The sequence below is a fragment of the Barbus barbus genome, assembly GCF_936440315.1.
Source record: "Barbus barbus genome assembly, chromosome: 40".
Lineage (NCBI taxonomy): Eukaryota > Metazoa > Chordata > Actinopteri > Cypriniformes > Cyprinidae > Barbus > Barbus barbus.
The window spans coordinates 16,182,638-16,206,525 of record NC_136718.1 but is presented as its reverse complement, the minus strand read 5'-3'; the positions used below and the strand labels follow the sequence as shown (position 1 = coordinate 16,206,525).

The 23,888-nt window shown below is 36.9% G+C and overlaps 2 protein-coding genes across 3 annotated transcripts in view; both read left to right on the top strand.

Annotated features, from left to right (window-relative positions):
* The window catches only part of LOC306859604 (ankyrin repeat and SOCS box protein 8-like), a gene marked incomplete at its 3' end in the record, with an annotated part of 30,632 nt that extends 14,558 nt beyond the window's left edge, over positions 1-16,074 (top strand). The window contains exons 2-12 of one of the 2 annotated variants that reach the window (XM_079400714.1): positions 3,291-3,362; positions 9,387-9,483; positions 10,291-10,421; positions 10,629-10,793; positions 12,001-12,158; positions 12,455-12,548; positions 13,556-13,675; positions 14,147-14,296; positions 14,433-14,621; positions 15,555-15,660; positions 15,734-16,074. In XM_079400714.1, the coding sequence (XP_079256840.1) occupies positions 3,315-3,362; positions 9,387-9,483; positions 10,291-10,421; positions 10,629-10,793; positions 12,001-12,158; positions 12,455-12,548; positions 13,556-13,675; positions 14,147-14,296; positions 14,433-14,621; positions 15,555-15,660; positions 15,734-15,963 (1,488 nt within the window). In that variant the 5' untranslated portion in view covers positions 3,291-3,314. The remainder of the gene's footprint in view (positions 1-3,290; positions 3,363-9,386; positions 9,484-10,290; positions 10,422-10,628; positions 10,794-12,000; positions 12,159-12,454; positions 12,549-13,555; positions 13,676-14,146; positions 14,297-14,432; positions 14,622-15,554; positions 15,661-15,733) is intronic. The other variant, XM_079400718.1, reaches the window with a different exon arrangement.
* A 4,463-nt stretch (positions 16,075-20,537) lies between these two features.
* Positions 20,538-23,888, top strand: part of LOC306859603 (disco-interacting protein 2 homolog B-A) — a 73,934-nt gene continuing 70,583 nt past the window's right edge. The window contains exon 1 of the mRNA XM_079400713.1: positions 20,538-20,798. Within this exon, the coding sequence (XP_079256839.1) occupies positions 20,714-20,798 (85 nt within the window). The 5' untranslated portion in view covers positions 20,538-20,713. The remainder of the gene's footprint in view (positions 20,799-23,888) is intronic.

The window sequence follows — 23,888 nt, the reverse complement described above, 5'->3', positions numbered from 1 at the left end:
GTATGCCACTTTGATCTCAGCTGTAATGGGAAGGGCCTTTTGGGGCAAACAAGATGCAGTTATTTTCTTTATGGAAAACAGAGCAAGGGTCTTGGCAGAGGCTGCTGATTTCAATTTATAACCGCACATCCCTCCACACGAGACACTTGAACGCAATTGAAATAAGGATATATACAGCATTCTGTTTTGTTCTTTTGTGCTCTGAATGCCTGTATTTTAAAGCAATGTGTAATTTAAAGGGATTGTTCACCCAAAAATGAAAATTTTGTCGTTCCAAACCCATAAGACCGTTCATCTTCGCAACACAAATGAAGATATTTTTAATGAAATCCGACAGCTCTCTGACCCTCCATAGACATTAATGCAACTACCACATTCAAGGCCCAGAAAGGTAGTAAGGACTAATTAGTGGCATCAGTGGTTTAACCTTAATTTTATGAAACTACGAGAATACTTTTTGTGCGCAAAGAAAACAAAATTAATGACTTTATTCACCAATTTCTTCTCTTCCGTGTCAGTCTTCAATGCATGTTCACAAGAGTAACATGACTTAATTTGTGTTCTGAAGATGAACGAAGGTCTTACAGGTTCGGAACGACATGAGGGGGAGTAATTAATTTTCATTACCCCTTTACTGAAGTAATTTTTTGTAAAGGCCCCTTAAACAGCATGTCGAGTGCAAGATGGGTAAACCGAAGCCAGCCTTAACACACATTGTTGTTCAGACTACCCACCAAATAATTGTTTTTTAAAATGCGCATTTTTGCGTATTTCTATACTATTGGCACATTGAGAGCAGTTGCTTTTGTTTGCTGTAACTTTACAACACTAATGTTACATAAATGAGCAGCATCTCAGCCTGCAGACCTGCCAGTCTAAATGGCTTTTTAAATGTTTACAGACGACATATGCAAGCTTTATCCATTTAAATCCCTGTTGTTATAGTCAAGGAAGATGTTTGGTTCATTCTTCACCTTTTGTTTGCGGTGGTGGTTGTGTAACGCACCAGACGTCATTCTGAGCTTTTGGGGCATGTTGAAAGTTTAATGAAACTTCCCTCCATTTAAATTTAATGAACGTGTTACTTTTTCCAGAATTCCCAGCCTCTCTAAGCATGGAGCGTTGGGTTTAAAGGAGTGAGCGTGTAGATTGAGATGAACTGTGGTGAAGACACCGCAACTAAATATAAAACGCATATATAATAGATTCTAAACACAAGCATGTAGGTAGTACATGAACACATTTCAGATGAGAGATTGGCAATATATTGATTATTACAGAATACTTGATTTTTCTGTCAGTATAAAACTATGCACCGTTATGATCTTTTAATGCCCATTATTTGACCAATACATCCTGAGAACCTTGACATTTGACTACTTTTGCAATCTTTTCTAAGAAAGATAAGTTGAAACTTTTATATAAATGATGATGACTTGATTCAGTGATTCATTTACTTCACTTAAAGGGATATTTCACCCAAAAATGACAATTCTGTCATTAATTACTCACCCTCATGTCATTCTAAACCCCGTAAGACCTTCGTTCATCTCCAGAACACAAATTAAGATATTTTTGATGAAATCCGAGAGCTTTCTGACCCTGCATAGACAGCAACACAACTGACACGTTCAAGGCACAAAGAAGAATTTTTTGAATTAAATCGTTATTCTTGTTTTCTTTGTGCACAAAAATATTCTCGTAGCTTCATAAAATTAAGGTTGAATCACTGATATCACATGGACTATTTTAATGATGTCCTTCCTTACTACTTTTCTGGGCCTTGCATTGCTGTCTACGCAGGGTCAGAAAGCTCTCAGATTTCATCCAAAAAAATGTAATTTGTGTTCTGAAGATGAACGAAGGTCCTACGGATTTGGAACGACATGAGGGTAATTTTCATTTTTGGGTGAACTATCCCTTTAAAAAGGTTTTAAATGCCTCCTTGTTGAATTTTTTACTAAATATACGGCTATGCATTGGTAAATATGCATATTATATATATGCATCGCTGTTCATTGCTATATATTATGTTGGTGCATTTAAATTAAAATTATTACATATATATCTTTTATTATGTTTATTTAGTGAAAAACACGTCTTAATTATGAACCAGATTTTTAGTGTTTTCTTTTTTACTAATTAAAGCAAATCACTTTTGACGGATCTTTTCTTCCATATTGTGACATACAACTGAGTTAATTATTGAAAAAGAAATTTGAAAGAATTTAGGTAAAATAAAAAATATATAAAAATTGGATAAGTCCTGCATACGTCACCAGAGAGAAATCTGTTTTCACCAGAAGGTCCAGTTATGACATTTTAATTAAACGTGATGAAGAATTAAGAAAAGAAAGTAGGCTAGATTTTAATTTCGTTTCAACTTTAAGTCCCATAATCACGGACAACTGGAGTCATTAAAAAATAATTGGTCCAAATTATGGGCAAAACTGTATGTAAGTTTTAGCTGCCCAGCCCTTTTCTGAACATCTCATGGATCCATCAGAGTCCAGGGAATCATTCGTTTAGTTTGATTACAGAGTAATTTCGAGCATGTGTGTGTTTGTGTGGAAGGTGCTGGCAGTTTGTCTGGAATAACTGCAGTGGTTCGGTTAATAGGAAAAGAGGGAGTGTATACAACAAGCCAATACACACGCATGCCATTCCCCTGGATCAGAGCAACTCATTCCAGACATGTCTCTCCAGAATTACCATTATTGCACTGTCCGTTCCTCATTTCCAACACTTGCACTCATTACACCCTCTTGAATTGGATGAAAGCAATCAATCGATCTTATCTCTGAGGGAGATCGCTTCCTGGCGTCTGGCAAAACGGTACCAGTACAAACTTGAGTTCCTGTGAAAAGTGATGAGCGTCTGGGAGTGTGGGTTGCTGATATTTGAGCCTGAGAATCGGGTGGAGGAGTTCAGAGAATGACTGCAGACAAAGGTGTAGAGTGGCACTAGAGTTGTCGCCGCAGAAGAGCTTTGTGGAGATGGTGTCAGGAGGACTACAATGAAAAGTAGAGGAGGGGCTAAAAAGACTTAGCTTTGAGCAAATCCCGAACTCTGCGTGTCATTGGCCTGCCAGATGCCCCCAGTGTAAAGGAAGTATCACCAGGGAAACTTGTAGTCGCTACACTAACATGCATGTGCTCGGTTCTTCGTTATTTTTAAACACCCGTCGCTTCCTGCGCAGGCAGAATCATCCCTGGGATTGGCTGTATACTTTTCCTGGCTTGAACCTCTAGAAAAGCCCTTCAGTAATGTTCTCGTCTTCTCTTCCACAGTTATATTGCAAAGCCTTTGCAAAGATGGGGGATGACAAGCCTTTTGTGTGCAGTGCTCCTGGCTGTGGGCAGGTAAGTTCGCTTTCGCTTTGTCTTGGGTTTCAGGTGTGGGTGTGCTTTTCTGGTTCATAGGGCATTCTCTGGTTATTGAAGAGTTCTCCTCTCAGCTGCACGGTAGCCAGACGTCTGCCCGGCGTGTGTATGGAGGGAGGTGCAGCTGAGGTGCCCCAGCTGCACCGCTCTGTAAACGTGTTGTTTTTGTCACACTGCAGCCCAGGGCCACACTGATGAAGCTGATAGCACACTTGTGAAACTGCGCTAATGTCTCTTGCACTGTCTGACTCACTCACAAACTTGGCCAATGAGTAATCGCAGCTCACGTATCGTCTACACTTGTCTGGTTTGAGTCAAAGTCCATGCAGACACTATGATGAGGTTATTGATGCTAATAAGTGCACTTATGATGAACTTGCAGACAAAGTAGGTTGACAGCGAGTGCTATATATAATTTTGCTTCTCAAGTAAACTGATTTTGGTTTAAGGATCATAATACCAGAAAATAATTTTTTCCAGTGTAAGAACTGAAAAACAGTGTGGCCTTTGGAGGCATGTGCTGCTTTGATGGCATTGAAAAAGGAAGTGATCGAGACCCGTTCTACTCTGTGAGACAGTGATGTTCGTTCTGTGGTTTTGATCTGAATGTTCTCCTCCACAGTTACTTAGAAAACAGCGTGAGAAAAGTAGCATGGACCAGAATGAGGCAATTTAACAGTTAGACTGCTTGTCCAGTACTGAAAGCAACAATGATCATTTAACCGTACCGTTGGCGGCATAATCTTGAGAATTGAGAGGAACAACATGAACTTGATGAATAATTTATGTTAGTTAGTTGTTTGCAGATGTTTCTTTCTCAGACGCCACAGGGACCATGACTGTTTAATACTTCTTGCTCGGACCTAGCCAGACTTTGAGCAGGAGAAATCTGTTTTCTTTATGTAAAAAGGTGCCTTAGGTATCACTATTGCTAATGCTTATATAGGATATAGGATTTGAACTTATGTTATAGTGGACATAATATTTCAGCTTGTACTGGTTTTTGAGGAGAGACATAATATTTATTTTTCATTTTATATCTGTTTCAGCATCATTTGTCCAGATTTGCTGCTCAAGTCAAGAAACATTTCTTAATATTATTAATTTTGTAAACAGCTGGAATTGGGAACCGCTGTCTTAGTTCATAAGTGGTAATGACGTATCATGTCGTGAGGTGAAAATTTGTCAGTTTTAAGACCACTCAGCTCCTGTAAACCAAAGCTTAAGGCCACATAAGCGGGGGGGGGGGGGGAAGGATAATAGTTGAACTAGAGATCAGGTTGTGCACATCTGTCAGGCTCTATTAACACCGGTGTGTAGCTGGATGAGGGGAGTGAGGGTTTACTCTAGTGGAGGTATTGTTCTTTTGTTGACTAGCAAACGTTTGCGTCATCCTGAAGTCCATAGGGGTTTAAGATTGTTTTGGTTCTTCCCAATGAACCAGATTTTCACGTGACTCCTCTGTTTTGTCAACCTATTACTGAAAAATAACACGCCGGAGGAAACTGAGATTTAAGATTAACGCTATGCTTGTTTAAAGCTATTTTCAGAGTAAATTAATCCTTTTTATTGTACTCTGATTAAAATGTCTGATGTTTTAGTTTTAGTTTTTACAAAAGGAAATCCAGGACATACACCCAATATTTGGGTTCAAGAAGTTTTTCTTTTTGAAAGAAATTAATACTTTAGTCAGTAAGAAAGCATTCAATTGATCAAAAGTGACTATAAATACATAATATTACAAAAGATTTCTATTTCAAATAAATGCTGTACTTTTGAACTTTATTTTTGAAAATATTAAGCAGCACAACTGTTTTCAAGATTGATAATAATAAGAAATGTTTCTTGAGCATCAAAGCAGCATATTAGAATGATTTCTGAAGGATCACGTGACACCGAAGATTGTAATAACAGCTGAAATTTCAGCTTTGCCATCACAGGAATAAATTACATTTTAACATATTTTGAAATTATAAACAGTTGTTTAAATTGTAATAATATTTTATAATATTAATTGTTTTGCTGCATTTTTTAAAGATTTTATTTTTGACGTTTTAGCCTTTTTTTGTTAGGATTCAAATCTACGGTATACCAATAGATATTAGCAACTGGAATGAGCGAACTAAGATTGTTTATAATGAACTGCTTCTAAAGTATATTTAGGCTGTTTTTTTTTCAAGTTTCTCTAGATATGGTATAGAAAAAACAGGAAATAATGGGAAGAAGATCAGTAAAAGAAGTGAGCTGGGCTCAAACTTTCTTTCTGCCTGCATGAGCACAGCAGCTCTACATGTAGGAGCATGTGTTGTAGTAACCTTAGGTCAACAAAAACTCAGATTTTATGCATGGATGACCATGTGCTGCTGGGAGAACTTATTGAAAGAGTATTTATACTTTGGTATTTGACAAATAATGTGCATTGCTTTGTGCATTGATTTGTGCATTGCGTATACTTACGTGAATTAATGAGAAATGCATATTGATTTTAGTAAGGCCAGCTTAATACTAGACTGTGCTGCTATATCACATTCATTCTGAATCTTGATTACTAGATAAGCTCTATTTGTTGCATTTCCCAGTGTTGCATTCTGCTTTCTGAGAGGAAAGTACAAACTTAAGATATAGCTGCAAAAGCGGAAGTATAAAAAGTCTACTCCATGCACATAAGGCACTCTAGCTGTGCCTCTTGTTTGTTGGTGTTAATGAGTTGCTCTGTTTGCTTCAGCCATTCTGTTGTCCTTGTGTTGTCATCGTGTGTTGTCCCTGCCAGAGTAACTCATTTAAGTCAAGAGAGAAGAAGCTACGGGCCATGAGGTTGTTGTATTGGTGATGCTGGCACATCTAAAAATACACCTCTGACACTTGACTGTGTTTCCACTTTGCGCTGTCATGGCTGAACTGTAACCGTGACACGGAGCCAGAAATAGTCTGAAGAAGACTGTGAAGCCCAGAGAACATGGCTTGAGTCATGAAATCCACTCAGAAAGAGGAAAAGCTAATCCTAGAGGCTCCACGTCTGCTCGAGCTGTTTTGGAAGAGACCGCAAGGATCCAGTAGTTGAGGCGCTTCTTCAAATAACTGTTATTTTCCACAAAATGTTCCATTACAAAAAAAATCTAAACTGGATGACGCTTGACCAGTGTCATCTGATTCCAAATGAGCCAGTTCTTTTTAATGAATTCCATAAACACAGCGTTTACCAGTGTAGTCCAATTCCTGAACAAACGACTCTTTTGAATTGGTTCTTTTTAGTGAATCAAAAACTCGCATCGCAACTGATGTAGTCTGAATCCAAAGCAAATAGCTATTTTGAGTAGTTTTTTTTTTTTTGTGAATCAAAAACATAACAGCATGACAGGTGGTGTCCAGTTGCCAAACAAATCACTTGTTCGATTCCATTGTTTTTAGTGAATCAAAAACATCCGTTACAAACAGTGTAGTTCTGATTCCTGAGCAAATAACTATTTTGAGTCAAACTTTTTAATGAATCCAAACTATGCATTGCAACCAGTTTTGTCCAAATCAGTCGGTTCTTTAGTGAATCACAAACATACAGTGTAAACAGTGTAGTCCTGAGCAAATAACTTCTGAACGAATTACTCTTTTGAACTGCTTCTTTTTAGTGAATCAAACACATACAATACAGTGCTGTCAATGTAGTCTGATACCCAAGTGAATGAAATATAGCTTACATCACATCCAAAGTAGTCTGATTCCTGAACGATTGACTCTTATTAGCTGTTTCTTTTTTCTTTTCTTTTTTTTTGCTCATCCAAAGCAGTCTGATTCCTGGACAAATGACTCTTATGATCTGTTTTTTAGTGAATCTAAAATAAAGAGTTTATGTCTTACTGTGTAATCTTGTACTTACTCTTGTTGTTCATATTAGATTGTTAATATTATTCATTTAACATGTAGTTAACGTAGTTAAAACAGACAGTATGACAATGCTGCTTCTAAGACGAAGTGAAAAGTCTTTAAAAAATCTTTACCTTTTTCAAGAATTGTTGCATATTTATATAGCAAAGTTATCTCATTATTTGGCAGTGGAGTTGCATTTTGTTGTTTTTTTTTTTTTCCAGATTTCTTTGTTGTGAAAGATTCAGTAACGATTCAGTAAAGATTCGGTATTTGTGGAACTGTTAAGGAACTAAAATCATAACAATCAAACAGAAAAGGAGGTTTTATATATATATATTAGGGATGCACAATATTATTGGTCGGAATCGGCCGATAATGGGTTTAAATGTAAATATCGGCATCGACCTGATATGAAAAATTATGCAGATATGTCTTGCCGATAGGAGGAATACCTTAACTCACATGTGCTCAGGGTGTGCTAGTGATTAGATCACTTCAACAGTGTGGCTCATTCTTAAAGCAAAGTTTTGTCTGAATGATGATTAGATGAATTCTTTTGGATCTCTGCATTTAATCTGTGAAAGCATGTACAGAATGAGTGTGATTGCAGTGACAGCCTCCCCCAGGTCCTAATGCCCGTACCGCAAGGAGTTTTAATCTGTAGGGGGCGCTGTTGGCCTACTTCTAATAAAATTTAAAGTAAAATGGCCTACACGAATAACATTTAGACTGTGTTTCTGATTAAATAAAGCAGTAATTGATGTCATAAAATAATGAGTATGTTTTGATTTAAAGGTCAGAAGCTATAGCTTACATGAAAAAAAAAATCACAAACATTACACTTGTAAATTAAATAATTTTATATATACTGATTTATTCATTAATGTGTAATATGTTTTATTTTTTAAACAAATTATAAGCTGTAAAAGATTTTCAGAATTTTTACAACTCTTTTGCTTTAGACCATCTACAAATGTTAAATCTTAAAATAAAATGTTGGGGTTAACACTGCATCTTTCTGGAGAAAACAATGCAGCGAATTATAGTTTATTTATAGTTTTTTTCGAAGCTTCAATGTACTGGCAAAAAAACCTTCATTATTGTTTATTTAATTCTAACAAATACGTTTTTGTTAAAAACTAACCAAAATTAAGAATATTTTTCTTATAATTTCTGCACAGGGGAGACTTGGTGTTGTTTTCAAACTAAAGGAAATATATTGGTATCGGTATCGGCCAAAATGAGTTTAAAAATATCGGCATATTGGATATCGGCAAAATCCAATATCGTGCATCCCTTATATATATATATATATATATATATATATATTTCTTTAATTAGTTTCCCTTTCCTGCTTAGAACACCTATTTCATTGTTATCTGTCAGATCATAGGGGCATTTTATGCATCATATTCCAAAAAAAGCATCTTTAATACTGGTTCCTTAAATATCCATGATTCACTGGCTGTGTATCTGCAGCGTACAGTTTTACCACTTTAACAGCCGTTTTGTTTCAAAGGTAAATATAAAAGCACGTTGGAGAATGCATGATTGCCTGTTTTAAATGTTAATTGAATACATCTGTGTAGTTTGCTCTGCCCATAAGCTGTTGTGTCTTGCATGGACAACATCATGGCTCAGCCACTGGGTCAAAGTGCTAAACCACAAAACATCTTTTTGTCCTTTGCACAATGTATTTTTGTATTGCATGAAAGCTGGTAGAATTTTTTTTTATTATGTGACAAATGTGGAAGTTCAATACTTACTGTGTAATGCTGTAGCTGCACTTCTGAACGGAAGCTTACTTACAACGTTAGTGTTGTAAGCCTTGAGGCTGTATAAGGGCACAAAGGTCAGCTGTGAAACAGAAAGCCGTCTCCACTGTATGTCTTTGACACTGACACTGTATAGTTACATCCTATACCTCAGAGACTTTGAGCAGAGCACGGGTTTGGTGAAAAACGATCATTATTAAGTCCTCTCTGGCCTACAATATCTGTTTCAAAAGACAAATCTTGATAATGCCACTCCCTCTTCTTCCTTTGGAAATGTGTCTCTGCCCTGAGGTCTTGAAATGTTCCTTTCTCTTTTTCTGGTCAGATTTGTCTCGTAATCCATCTGTTCATCTGTGTCGCTTTGTAGAGGTTTACTAATGAGGACCACCTGGCTGTCCATAAACACAAACATGAAATGACGTTGAAGTTTGGACCTGCCAGAACTGACTCAGTCATCATTGCAGGTACTTTGCACACAGACAGTGTGAATGCACAGTTCACAGTTATCAAAAATATTCTTTTATATATAATTATATACACATGTCAGTCTATGTATATGTGTGTGTATATATATATTATAATATATAATATAAGTATATCCTATAATATTAATGTATTAATTAAAAAATATTATTTATAAATTACATTATCCCTTACATAACATATATATAACTAATTGTATAATTGTGTTTAATTAAATTATAACACAATTTACTTTTTTTATATAAAACATTTAAAAAGTTAGGGTTAAATATATGTGTTTTAATGACAATTATGTAACTTGATTTATTATTAAATTATAGAAATATTGAATGCATTTTTATATGTATAAAATAAACACTCTAGCAATTATTTATTTGTCTTTGGTAGGTGAATGTTTCTACCATCCATCCCATACTTATGTGCATGTTTTTTGTCACGTCTTTTGGGGTTAATGGCACTGACAAACAAATAGTACAGAGATTTAACAATGTAATTCGATATCATTACTTTATAGCTGTGGAGTGAAGCTAAGTCCCCTTAAGATAGTAATTTTAAGGGGGAAAATTCACAACGGGCTGTTTTTTTTGTCACATTAAACCCTTGGGAAAAAACACAAATGTAATAACAGCCTTGAACTCTCCCAGATGTATCATGTTAAATCGCAAGCAGATTTGGATAAGTACTGGTACGTACAGCCGTTTAGCTGCGTGGCAGAGTTTATATTGTCCTTGGGGCCATCTTGCATAAGGAAACAATGAGATCTCTCTGTTTCTCGCTCTGTACTCCAGACCAGACGCCGACTCCCACTCGTTTCCTGAAAAACTGTGAAGAGGTGGGCCTGTTCAATGAGCTGGCCAGCTCATTCGAGCAGGAGTTCCCTAAGGCCCAGGAAGATGAGGACAAGAGGGCCAAGAACCCGGTGAGCTATGGGACTGGGTGGAGGGATTCAGTCATACAGTCAGACGTGCTCCAAACATGAGGAGCTCGGGCTGCCTGCTGCCAAAAACTCAGATTTATGGACTGCAGAGTTCCCTATCAGTTCTCATGTGTAACGCCATCTCGTCTTGTTCTCTCCTTCTCTGTCTGTCGTGTTCTTCATCTTTCTTTCTTTTTTTTCTCCATGCAGTTGCCTGCTCCTAATTCAGGAGCACTTGACATGAGTTTGCAGACGCCTTCAGACATTAAGGTGAAGGAGGAGGACCTTGTGGAGGTGGACTCTTCTCCGCCTGCCAGCCCTGACTCCATCTCCAGCATGTCAGACAGCAGCAAAGAGCCCGTAAGCAGAGGAAAGGTACATGCTTTATGCAAACCAGACTGCTAGAGCAAAACCAAAAGCACAAAGTCTAAAAATCTGAAGCTACACTGGAAATCAAAGCCTGATTTAAACCTAGAATGTTAGGATTTTGAAACATGTAAAATGAACATTTAAGATTCTGACATTGATCATGTGTATTTTTGTGCAGACAGATGTTCTTCCACTGAAGCACACAATACTTTTTAGATCATTCTCAAATCATGGAGAATATGATAATCAGGTTTTACACAAACTTGTAGAGTTCATGGAGTTTGAGTTTTGCAATAGGAGGACAAATACAGGACGTTATGAATTTCATATAAAGTTTTACATAGAAATTTTCACTTGTATTGAAAATATAATTTGTAATAAAAATAATTAAAAACAAGTTAAAATGTAATAAATGAAAATTATTTAAAATTATTATTTTTAACAATGTATTTAATTATGCAAATAATTTAAGGAAAGGAAAGAAAGGAAAGGAAATTAAAGGAAAGAAGGAAAGGAAAGGAAAGGACGTAACGTGACGTGACGTGTGGCCAAGTATGGTGACCCATACTCGGAATTTGTGCTCTGCATTTCACCCATCGAAGTGCACACACACAGCAGTGAGTAGTGAACACACACACCGTGAACACACACCAGGAGCAGTGGGCAGCCATTTTTGCTGCAGCACCTGGGGAGCAGTTGGGGGTTCGGTGCCTTGCTCAAGGTTCTCACCTCAGTCGTGGTATTGAAGGTGGAAGAGAGCGCTGATCATTCACTCCCCCCACCTACAATCCCTCCCGGACCTGAGACTCGAACCCGCGACCTTTGGGTTACAAGTCCAACTCTAACCATTAGTCCATGACTGCCCCCCATTAATTAAAATTTAGTTTTAATTAATTAAAATACAAAAAATATGAGAAAATGCTCAATTTTAGAATTTTCACTAGTGGTCTGAGACTTTTTGTAGAATAATTAGAATATAAAATATCTAAAATAGTTTGTAGTAATGTATGCTAGCACACATTTGGCATTCACGTGGCCACTGTAGAGACCATAATTGTACATTTCACTAAACTATGTATTTTACAGTAACTGAACTGGATGTGTTGCATCACTAAACAAACAGTCATGACTGGATGAAATTTCTTTTGGAAGCAAACAGTGTTGCTTTTTGAATTATTTTTTGTGCTTAGCTGGCTGATTATCTTTTTTACAGGATTCTCCTCCAAAGCCTGCCATCAGTTCGGCTCCCACCCCTGCCATAGTACGTCCTGGCTCCCTCCCACTGTACCTGGGTTATGACGGCCTGCAGCCCACAATGCCCTCCCCTACCTCTGTCATCACACACACCCCACCATCCAACCGCACACTGGGGTAAGAGCACAACCACAACCTATCAATGAGGAGCCAGCGCTTTTGGCCATCAGCCTGTTCTGTGTGACTCATTTCTATATGACTCACTGTGCTGCTATAAGTTGATTTGGTTGTAATTCTTAGGAAACTGTGGGCAGCTGGCTCATTTGTGCTGAACTTGACAAGTTCCAGGTCACTATCTGACCTGTCCACTATTGGTCAGATAGTGGACAGGAAGAGAGCAGAACTTCAGTCTGTGCATTGCTTTCTGCTCTCGCTGCTTGTGCAAACTGGGCATCTCTCTTCTTCTGTTTTAGATCTCCCACAGTGCCGTACCCAATGATGATGCTTCCCAATGGTCAAACAGTTCCTGTGCTTCCAGGGCCTATGCAGATGCCCTCTGTAATATCTGTAAGTTTGAAGTGTATTTCTGAGTATTGGAATATAAATATGTGGAGTATAAAGAGATGGCCCACTCAAAGGAAAAGGAATGGGAGAGATGGTGACACTTGCCTTTTTGTTTACTGTAAAACTGATTTTCATAATATGGTCTGCAAGATCTGTGGATTAAAATTCATTGTAATTTAAAACTGAAACTATCAAAATACTAATTAAAGCTGAAATAAAGTAAAATATAAATATTACATGAAATAAAACTTGCCTTGAAACTGAAATAAAAAGTTTTAGTTAAAATACTAAGATAGCTACACAGAATATAACATTAAATAGAATTAACAAAATGACAAAGCGCATTACAAATTTACTAAAACAAAACAAAAATTTTAATGAAAACTGGACATTTAAAAATAAATGCAAAATTTATTAATAACTACTATAATTGTATATAAATAATACTAAAATATAACTTCACAGTAACTAATAATTATTTTGAGTTTTTTTAATAAACTGATATTTTCCAGATAATATTTAAATAATTTATTTTGACTTTATTACAGTAACAATAGTATTAATTATTATTTTATTATTATTATTAATCAGTCTTAAAATATATAGCTGCCTTTATAGTTTGAGAAAGAGGTCCTTAGTATCATGTTTAGGAGTCTGTAAAAATGCCTTGTGTTAGCATAATTTGAGTTAGAAGCAAACTTTGGTGATTTGAAATGTATTATTGAAATGTAATCCTGACAGACAGTTGGAGATTTCAGTCTTCCAATACCTATTACTTCGAAAATAGATTCTCGTCACTTACCTTGAAGTGATTCACTTTGCTGTGATTCAATTTAAGACAAAGTGAGTAATATTTTTCCAATGTTTAGGTGTCATACAACTCCCTTGTTTCAGCACAGTGTCACTTGTAGCTCGAAAATGACTCATTTCTCTTTTAAAATGTGAGCTGTCATTTCTGATCTTTCATAATTTGCCTCATAATATGTTTTGCATTTGGCCTTGTGGTGTAGCTGGCAAGGCCCCTGTGTATGGTGCCCAACATTCCAGGAATTCCCGGCCCTCCACTAGGGGGCAGCAGCAGCGGCTCGTCTTCACCCTCTGGTTATAACCCCCACAATGAGGCAAAGATGGTGAGGGCAAATCTGTTTTCTTCCTAATACAGCCTGTGGATCATTTTGCAAAATGCTCGGATGCCTTGCCTTGCCTAGAGTTCCCATGTTGAAAGTCTTTATCCAGCACATCACATGGGTGATAGTTTTCACAACAAACAAACACAGGCTGTTGGAATAAAGCAGCTCTGTCATTAACAGTTTGTATTTCAAATATACTTGTTATACAAGGATATGCAAAAAATAACTATTTTCATAGATGACCATACTAAACTATAGAAATAAAATGCAGAAGTTCACACTGTTATTTCCTTTCTATCACATGATTTCTCTCCTCAGTGCTTGATGAGTTGCGGTTCACAGTTTTATGAAATGCCAATTCCACATGAAAGAGAAAAAAATTTGAATGTTGCGGCTGTAACAGCTGCCTTATAATTGAACAGAATGCCATCTTGTGCCATATTACCATGATGTTTTTGTTGTTGTCCTTAGAGGTTGAAAGCAGCATTATCTCAGCAGATGCCCGCAGCTCAGGGTTGTCTGGGTGTGGCGATGGGGTCCAGTGCGATGGCCCCTCAGAGAGTGGAGCAAAGCCAGCTGCTGGTCCAGCATCCAGATGCCCCATCCCCTGCTCAGCCACAGGTATGGTGTATCTTCACACTCGAATTGCGGAGTGTAAACATTTTATATGCATTTGTGTTTGTCAGGGAGCAGTCTTTCACTTTACTGTGGCATTAAGCAGTAAACATCTCTGTTTACTCTGCCCTGCTGTGTTCAGGTGTCACCCGCTCAGCCCACCGGAGGTCGCAGGCGGAGGACGGCTGATGACGACCCTGATGAGAGGAGGCAGCGCTTTCTTGAGCGGAACCGAGCAGCAGCTTCTCGTTGTAGACAGAAACGCAAGATATGGGTCTGCTCTCTGGAGAAGAAGGCCGAAGAACTCACCTCCATCAACGTCTCGCTGTCGGTTAGTGTGTGCGAAAGATTTTCCAACTTTTTTTTAAAATCTAAAATGTGAATGAGCACTGATATATTGCTTATTGCAATTTGAGAAATGTGTGACGTGGTTCCTCTGTGTCCTTCCATATTTTTACAGTATGTAAATTTCAGAATGCAACGCATGTAAAACCCAGATTTTATGCAAACAGTGTATACTGTGTGGGATTCCGTATCCATGAATCACTGCATTTGTCCATAACTTCTATCTAAAAAGTCAAGATTGAACCGATAGCAATATCAGCTGTGATGTTTTGTTACTTTTGTGGGGCAAAAGTTAAGATTGCACCAAAAAAAGGCTGCATATATTTCATAGATAACTGGATGTTGCTCACCAAGATGTAAATATGTAATGTTATGAGATTATGTGACAAATTTGTAGCAAACTTATAACTTTTACCGCATACTATTTCACATACTGGTTTCTAAAATATTTTCATATTTTTTAAATATTTTTACCTATACTGCAGTATTGCTAGTATCTCATTCCAAACATAACCTGAGACTAGATTTTTTTATTTTATTTTATTTCTTTACCGTTATTGACATTATTTCAAATTGACTTTATCACTGATACTATTAATAATAAGAAGAAGAATAATTGTAAGTACAGAACATTTTTATACATGTATTATGTATTTATTATTGTTTTTGTTATTTCATTTTGTTTTATATTTTTTATTATTATTGCTTATTATTTTATTATTATTGGCCTTATTTTTATATAGTTTTTTAAATTGTCATGTTTCTTCTTCTTTCGTTTTGTTGTGTGCATTGATGGTTTGGCATTGTACTTTGAAATTGAGTGGATACAAATGTGTTTGCAAGTGCTTTGTTGTCAGCTAGTTTGTGTCCAAGAGTGATGTTCACACTTTTTTGTTTTCCTGTATTTTTTTTGTACAAGAACGAGGTGTCTCATTTGCGAAACGAAGTTGCTCATCTGAAGCAGTTGCTGTTAGCCCATAAAGACTGTCCCGTCACCAACCTCCAAAAGAAAGCCGTCTACTTGGGTGAGTGGAGCTCACGTTGAGGTCTTTCACCTGCATCTGCAGGACCTAACCTTCATTTATTGATGTCTCTCAGGAGAGGAGCACATGAAAGAGACATCTGAGCCCACGGGCTCCCCGGCACCGGTCATTCAGCACAGCTCTCTGGCCCCCAGCCCCTCGTCCGCGGTAGGCCCCAACGGCCTGACCTCCCGCGCCGAGGCAGTGGCCATGTCAGTGCTGGCGGGGATGGGCAACCAGCGAGGGGAACGCGGCGGGCCATCGCACGTCATCATGGCCACACAGTCCCACCCATCCAGCAGATAATGAGAGCAGGTAACAGTCTGCCTGGGACTCTCCGCATCCCAGGAGAGGGGGGCAGATCTGCGAGAGGAGAACACTGGTTCCCTCTCACGCCATCACGCTCTGGCCTGGAGCTCAGCTGCATTCTGGGAATGAAACTGGGACTATGTACACATATAGAGAGAGACAGAAGGAGATTGTCGTTCACTATGCCATAGACTACGGGGGCTGGACTCCAAGCCATGCTCTCATTTGCATCCTCTGTAACTCCTGCTCCTTCCTTCAACTTCCTCCTGCTCCTCCACTGGCTGTAGGACTGCAAAGCACTTCCTGTCATTAAACGTATCCCCACAGACACACGCTGCAATCAAGACATTGTTTGAACCGTGACTGTGCACTTGGTGTATGTCACACATGCAGTTGCGACGATGCAATACTTTATATATTCTTATATATATATATATATATATATATATATATATATATATATATGTATGTATATATATATATATATGTATGTATGTATTAGTGAGTGTGTGTGTGTTTGAGAGAAACGTGATGCTTTAATGTTCTGTAGGATATTCTACCTTGCTGTTGTAGAGCAGGTTTTTAGTTTTCAGGTGGCCATCCCCCTCATCTGACCCTCGCTCATCTTACCTCATTTTTAACCTGTTATATACGTTTATAATCGACGTGTGCATGTGTGCTTCTCGTGTGGGTGTACATTGATGTACAATGAAAAATAGCAGTTTGTGATGGACTGATACACTAAGACTGCCTTGTTAGCATGCAAACTTTTTGCTATATATAAACTGTATTGTATTGGCACATTGCGCGCAGTTTGGGCTATGGAACCTCATAGTTTGGTCCTATCGTTGTTTTCTTGTGTACGACAAACTCAGAAACGGCAAACAGCATACTGTCCGAGGTCAATCAGGACCCTTGTCTTGAGAAATCGATATATTTACAGTTTTAAATTATACCATTTCCTTTCTCTGTGATCGCAATGTTTTAAATACAGCTTTAGATTGAGTTACGTTGGCCATTACGAGTTAAGTCTCCTAAAGTAGTCTGAGACTTTTTTTGCCCTGTCTTTTTCTTTTTTTATTAGTTATTGTCTACCCCTGCTACTGTGTTCTTTATGGAATCCAATTTCTGCTTCATAAGAGGAAAAAAAATGCTTTGGTAAATAATTACCGTATTAGATAAAACGTCAGTATTATTAGATACTAAGTCATTATGAGATAAAACATCAAAAGTAAGACATGCATAATTATGAGATTAAAAAGATGACAATAGAGCATAAACCATGATAATGACATAAAAATCATAACAGAGATAGTCAAAATTGTGCCATAAAAATTTTAATTATGAAAAAATACATTTTGAAATTTATAATTTTTTGGGACTTTTATCCCATAATTATGTCATAAAAGATCATAAAAGTAAAAATTGACCAAAAGAAGTTATAATTATGTCAGAAATCGGAACTTATGAAAAGTCAAAAAATGACTCTTCATAATTTTGACTTTTCTCATAATGATGAGCATGTTATGATTTTGACTTGTAATTACAATTATTTACAATTTCAGAATTTCTCATGATAGTGTCTTACAATGAAGACTAATCTCATTATGTCTTAATATCTAAGAATTTTGGCTATGTATAGTGTGTATATATATATATATATATATATTAATTATAATTTACCAAATCATGATTTATTTTTTTTGTGGCAAAAAGTGGCTTTCATTGTGCTCAATTTACGGAAATACAGCCCTAGTGCCTCTGTACTCTCCCATGCAGTCACTTTCACGACTACCCGACTGTTAAAGTTGATATCACAATGCTTTGTAACACTATTTGTTTCTCTGGTTGCTTATCGACTCATTAACATGCACAATCCCTTATAACCAATTAGAAGAGATGAGGATTCTGCCTTATTAATCACACGAGTGCCTCTTTTTAGGTTAACCTCACTCCGTGTCGCTGAGCCGACTGGTCACCTAGCATATTCAGGCATCTGTACTATCAGACCTGGGGTAATGAATTAACAGTAATGCCTTTAATAACAGCCAGAGAGCACTGCCCTTAATTTTAAGCATATCCTATACTGCCACCTGGATGTAATAGGGTGCTATTACATGTAACTAGAAAGGCTGCAGGGAACAAAAAGTGTCCAATTCTACTGTTGTTTGAATGCTTTTATCTGTACTAAGATGTTTATCCAAACACATGGTCTTTTTACGCAATATCAGACACTTTAAAAAAAAAAAAGGCAGCATGTAAACAAGGGACTAAGATGTACTGTTGTTACTCAGTGTATGTAACTTGAACGTTCTTTAATTTTCTGTCGTTATTTGCAGTGCGTAATGCTGCATTAACACAATGTTAGTCCAAAATGTTTATAGGCCTGTCAGAATGCACTAAAAGACATTTTGGATTAATTTTTCCCGTTTGGTGTCTCAGAGATTGTCAGCTACTCTTTTAAATAGCATATCAAGGTTAGCACTTAAACGATATCTCACAAATGGCTCCTGGTTTAAGTGTTGACCCTGGCTTTTCTGTTGTATTATCTGCTGGCACTGTAGTCATTCAGCCAAACCCATATAGAGGAGTGTTGATCTGAAATGAGCAGAATGGAGAATTCTGAGCTTCACTGGCACTTTTTGTAAGATTTCATTTTTTCATTGTACTCTGCCAGGACTATAGAAATGACCTATTATAATAAATCTTTTTTTGTGTGTGTGTTGTAAGACTGAAAAGTACAAATTCTTTTGTAGACTTTCTTTTTTTCGTTCTATTTTTGTTCTTCTAACACTTTGTACTCAAATATTTTTTGGTATTTTTATTTGTATAGATTAGTAAGAATGCCTGTTTGATTCCCCCCTTTTACTGATAATCACTTTAAAGTTGTACCAGATTTCTGATGGACTTAATGATCCATAATTCCAACATGATGCACAATTAATTTATTATGGAATTAGTTCATGCAAGGCAAATTCAATGCAGTTTCCCTGAGATGGGTTGAACAAAAAAGTCATTTGGAATTAGGCTAAAGAAAAAAAGAGGATATTGTGGAAAAAAGTGGTTTAAATGTATGTCTTTTATGGGAAATAACCTCACTCACTCCAAGTTGGACTGATTGTTTTTGAAATTGTCCTTGTAATGTACATATGTGTACCATATATTATTTACTATTTTCATGCATGTTGAAGTGAAATACTCTGAACACAGTGCTGCAGTTTTGATTAAACAACAACAAAAAAAGTTTCTAGTCTTATTTAGGCACCATTAAAGACTACATACTTCAAATGTTTTATGTAATTATATAGTTTTGTATTGAAATAATATAATGATGATAATATAATAATTGGTTGATTCTTATAAACTTTGATTTGGAGATTTATTGATTCACTAAACTAAACTCATGAGTCTTTTATATTATAGAGGACAGGGTTTTTTTGTGATACCAAATGTTTGGAAGTGTGACATATGTTAACAGTAATATATATGATTTTAAACATTTTAGGGAAAAAATATATTTTTTTATATTCAATGCATTTTTTATAAATATACAACACTTTGAATATCAATAATTTAAAATACAATAGTACTAATATACCTATACAAGTAAAATATTTCATTAAAGTAAATATGCATAACTTCATTAAAAAATGCACCAAACATTATAATGGTCTTGTATTATAAAATGTACGTAAAATATTATTTAAATAGCAGTAATAGTATCCATGTTAATATGCATAAAAAAATGATTGAAAATTCAAAGTAAATACATAACTATGTTAAAATAAAAATAGATGTATTAGCATGATGTATTAACAAGTAATGTTTCTTAAACCAAACACTATAATAGTCTTATAGCAATAATGTACATATGTAATATTTAATTTATAACAATATTTAATTTAAAAATAAATACATAACATACATATACATAACAGTATCAAATACAGGATCATAGCCATTAAACTATTTCTTATGATATTAAATCTGTATTTAACCTCAGAATGATCTCAAAGTAAAAGGAGGTACTAAAGTGGCTATGTTTTAAAATTTAATTATTATAATCTTAATTCAAGTAATGAAGGATTTTGAAAGTCTGACAGTAATCAGCATTGAGTACTATTGTTACTCTGCCTGGTTATGTTTCAAAATGATTAACAGTTGAAAACATTTATTAGAAATTTAGAAAAGTAATCAAAAAGTAATCAAATGTAACCAGTTGCCTCTCAGTTGAAGTTGTAGCACTCTCAGAGAGCACCAAAGGTTTCTTTTTACACCGTATTTTTCAAGTATAGGGCTCGCTGCATCCTGCGGTGGACATCCAACCCTGCCCACATCCAAGTGTGACATCATATTAGTAGGTTTAGGGGTGGAGATGGGGTGGGTTTTAGGAGTGGAGATGCGTAATAAAAAAAGAAATAATGATAATATATATAAAGATTCCCGACCCCTTGTCTATCAGATAGTACATAAATCATAGTACAAGCTCTCGCTAGAGGGCGGGTGCGTGTCGTCTCGAAGTGTGTGTGTGTGTTTGGGGGTGTCATTGATCACACACGGGAGGTAAACGTGATCACGTGACCGCACAGTGCCGTTGGTGAGTTCTCACAGCATGGCGGAAGGAGTAGTTGTCCGGACGGATCGTTACTCACCTTTTAATTCATGTCTTCTGTCTTGACGGGAGGATTTTTGGCTATCGAAACGCATTTCTTCACACTTAAAATAACTTCAGCGTATTCTCACGACGATGGCAGACCGCGGTGTGGATTTGGCAGCTTTACCGAAAGAGGTTAGAGAGCAGTTGGCGGAGTTGGAGCTCGAGCTGTCTGAAGGTAAGAGATGAGTTATCGCCTCTGCCTTAATAATGTTAATAATATTAACCTAATATTTAAATCCCACAGTCTTATGGCGCTATAACAGACACAAATGTAAGCTCAAACAGACGGCTGTCTACTGTTTTGTGTTAATGTTTGAATGTCCTCTGTTTCCATTCAGAGAATTTAATTTCAAACAGGCTGTGTCTCAAAAACTAGTGAGCTGCCTACCTAGAGAGAAAGTCTGGATGCCCAAAATGCAGTTTCCGAACGCGCCTGTGATGCCCAGACATGCGGTCTAGGTAGGCAGCTCACTAGGTTTCGAAACGCAGCCGGAGTGTGTCGGCAGAAATTGTGATTTTCCTTTCTCAAATGTGATTTTAAACTCGTGTAAATGAAAGAACCAAACGTGAATGAGAAGTAGAATAGCAATGTTGCTGCATCCGGCCCTTAATTTCATCCCAAGAGACCGAGACTATTGTTTGTTTAGTGATCTAGACCTCAAAGAAAAGAGAGCCCTTGACAGTTCTGCTAGACACAATACCGTATTACAGAGACACATCGAGTGCATATGGGTTTATGTATGTTACCATCTTTGTTGTTCTCAAACCCTTTGTTTTCAGATTTGAGACGTTGTTAAAGGGGCACCACTTTTTCTGTCAGTGTGTCTGGGCTTTAATGCAAACTCAATGGCAGTGCTGGTCTGTTTGTGCTGTACTCGAGTCTTGTTTGCACACAGACATCTGTCAAACACACCTTTTCTGTAGACATTTCCTCTCTCCCTTTAGTCATTATTACAAAATGATGATTATCCAATTTGATATTACCATTGTTTGATTCTTGTAAACTATATTTGCAGCCCTTACTGACTCTTAGTCAGTTTAGAGATTCCATTATTAAATGTATTACTTAATAGTCACTACTTTAGTTTATTCAATTAGTGTTATATATAGTTTATAAATAGTTCTGTATATCTCTATTCGGGTCTCCTACAGTACCTTTTATCCAGACTTCTGGTTGACATTGACACTTGACTGTACAGTTTTACAGTGAATTTGATGGAAGACCTGTAATGTTTTCTGAAAGAAATTTCATAAGCTCACCAAGACATTTGACGCATAACACAGTAAAAACAGAAATGCTTAGATATTTTTTAGTCTTTAATATATATTTTGATACATTTTTAAATGAAATTTATTCCTTTCATGGCAAAGCTGAATTTTCAGAAGCCATTACTCCAGGCTTTAGTGTCACATGATCCTAGAAAAATAATTTTATTATGCTGGTTTGGTGCTCATAAAACTTGTTTATGAATGTTGTAACCAGTTGTTCTGGTTAATAATATTGTGGAAACCATGATCCATGTTTTCCAGAATGCTTTGAATATGAAGTTCAGAAGAACAGCATTACAAATAATTTACTGTCTTTTTTAATTAGTTTAATGCATCCTTGCTGAATAAAAGAATTACTTTATTAAAAAAATCTTACTGACTCTAACTATTGGAATGGTATTATGCTTTAATTGTCCATGCATAGAACCATACTGAGTCCTTCAGTATCATAAAGAGCCTTTTTGCAGCACTAAATGTTTAACGGTGTGACCAATATGATATTATTATATTATAGTGTTTTTGCTGTGATAGATCAGCCATCCTGTCTATTCACAAGGTTTAGAAGTTCATTCAATGTTCATGACATCACAGCGATGGTGTTTCATGCAACGTCATGCATCTTCAAGCATCTTCTCACCGCCGTGTCATCCGTCTGTGAAAGGCAGTTCCGCTGTACTCATTCACTCTGTCAGAGAGCACTATGTGGGGGAGATGTGTCGGTTTTCAACTTAGTAATAGTGTTACACAACTGGAAGCATTTAGTGTGTGGGCCACACTCTCAAACAGCTTGTTGATGTGTGCAGCTCCAGGCTGCTTATCAAGAAAACCAGCCCTAGAAACTGTAACCGGAGTAACACAACATTTTATGACTGTATGATGATATACTATAAATTATAACCATATAATTACTGATGACCGTTGAGCCACGCATTTTTTGTCATTCAGCCAGAGTATAAAATGTTTGCTGTGTGCAAAAGAACGTAATGGAATAGTTTACCCAAATGTTGGAGCAAGAAAGTCATATGGTTTTGCAATGACATGAGTTGTGAGTAAATCATGCAGAATGTAAATTTTTGGATGAACTGTTTTAAACCACTGTTTGCATGTGAACTAGAGGTCTGTGACTTTTGAGAGTGTGTGAAAACAACATGAAAGCTCTTGCAACTGTGTGTTTAGTGGAGGGTTTTTAGTGCCCTTGGGGCAGGGGAGTGATCTGGAGTGTTTGGTCAATTGGAGGGCGGTTGCAGGCTCCCTCACCCCCTCCTTCTACAGGAGCAGCTGTCAGTCTCGCCTGTCGCCTCCACGGATGGTCACCTCCCCACTAGCGTGTCGCACTCCTGTCCCTGCTTCTCTTCTGATTGCCCCATCTCTCTGTCTCTCTCTCTCTCTAACACTTGGGCTGAGTAGTTCCTTCAGATATGACTCAAATGAATCACTGCTCACTGTCCAATCAAAATACACCTAAATTCAGCACAAGCACATTAATCATCTTAATCAGACTAAAAGATAAGCTCTATTTGGATGTTTTGGTCAATATTTAGTAATCATGATTATTAAACACTATTAGGAGGTGACAATGTGACACAGGTCCGATGTGACCAACATTTGATAATTTTTTAAGGGAGAGTGATATATATAGAATATTTTGCAGTGAAAAAAGGTTGCTGTGATATCAGAATTTTAGATACCAGTGAAATTTCACAGTTCTCGATATCCCACAGCAGAAACTAATACTAGAAACCTAGTAATAATACCAAAGTCCCTTTAAGGCAAGTCACTCGGCGGCCATCTTTGAAACGTTTCTCGGGAATGCAAGTGGAGCTCCTATCTCTTTGAAGGGGGAAACATCAAATTCTCCAAAACTGTTCGCCAAGCTTATGATTAAATTTCATATTTGAAATCAATGAAATCTGACAACAACTGTATCATAAATGTTGTTTTTTTGTTCAAATAGCGTTAAGCTTAGTTCTCAGGCTAGACCAGCCAATGCACATGC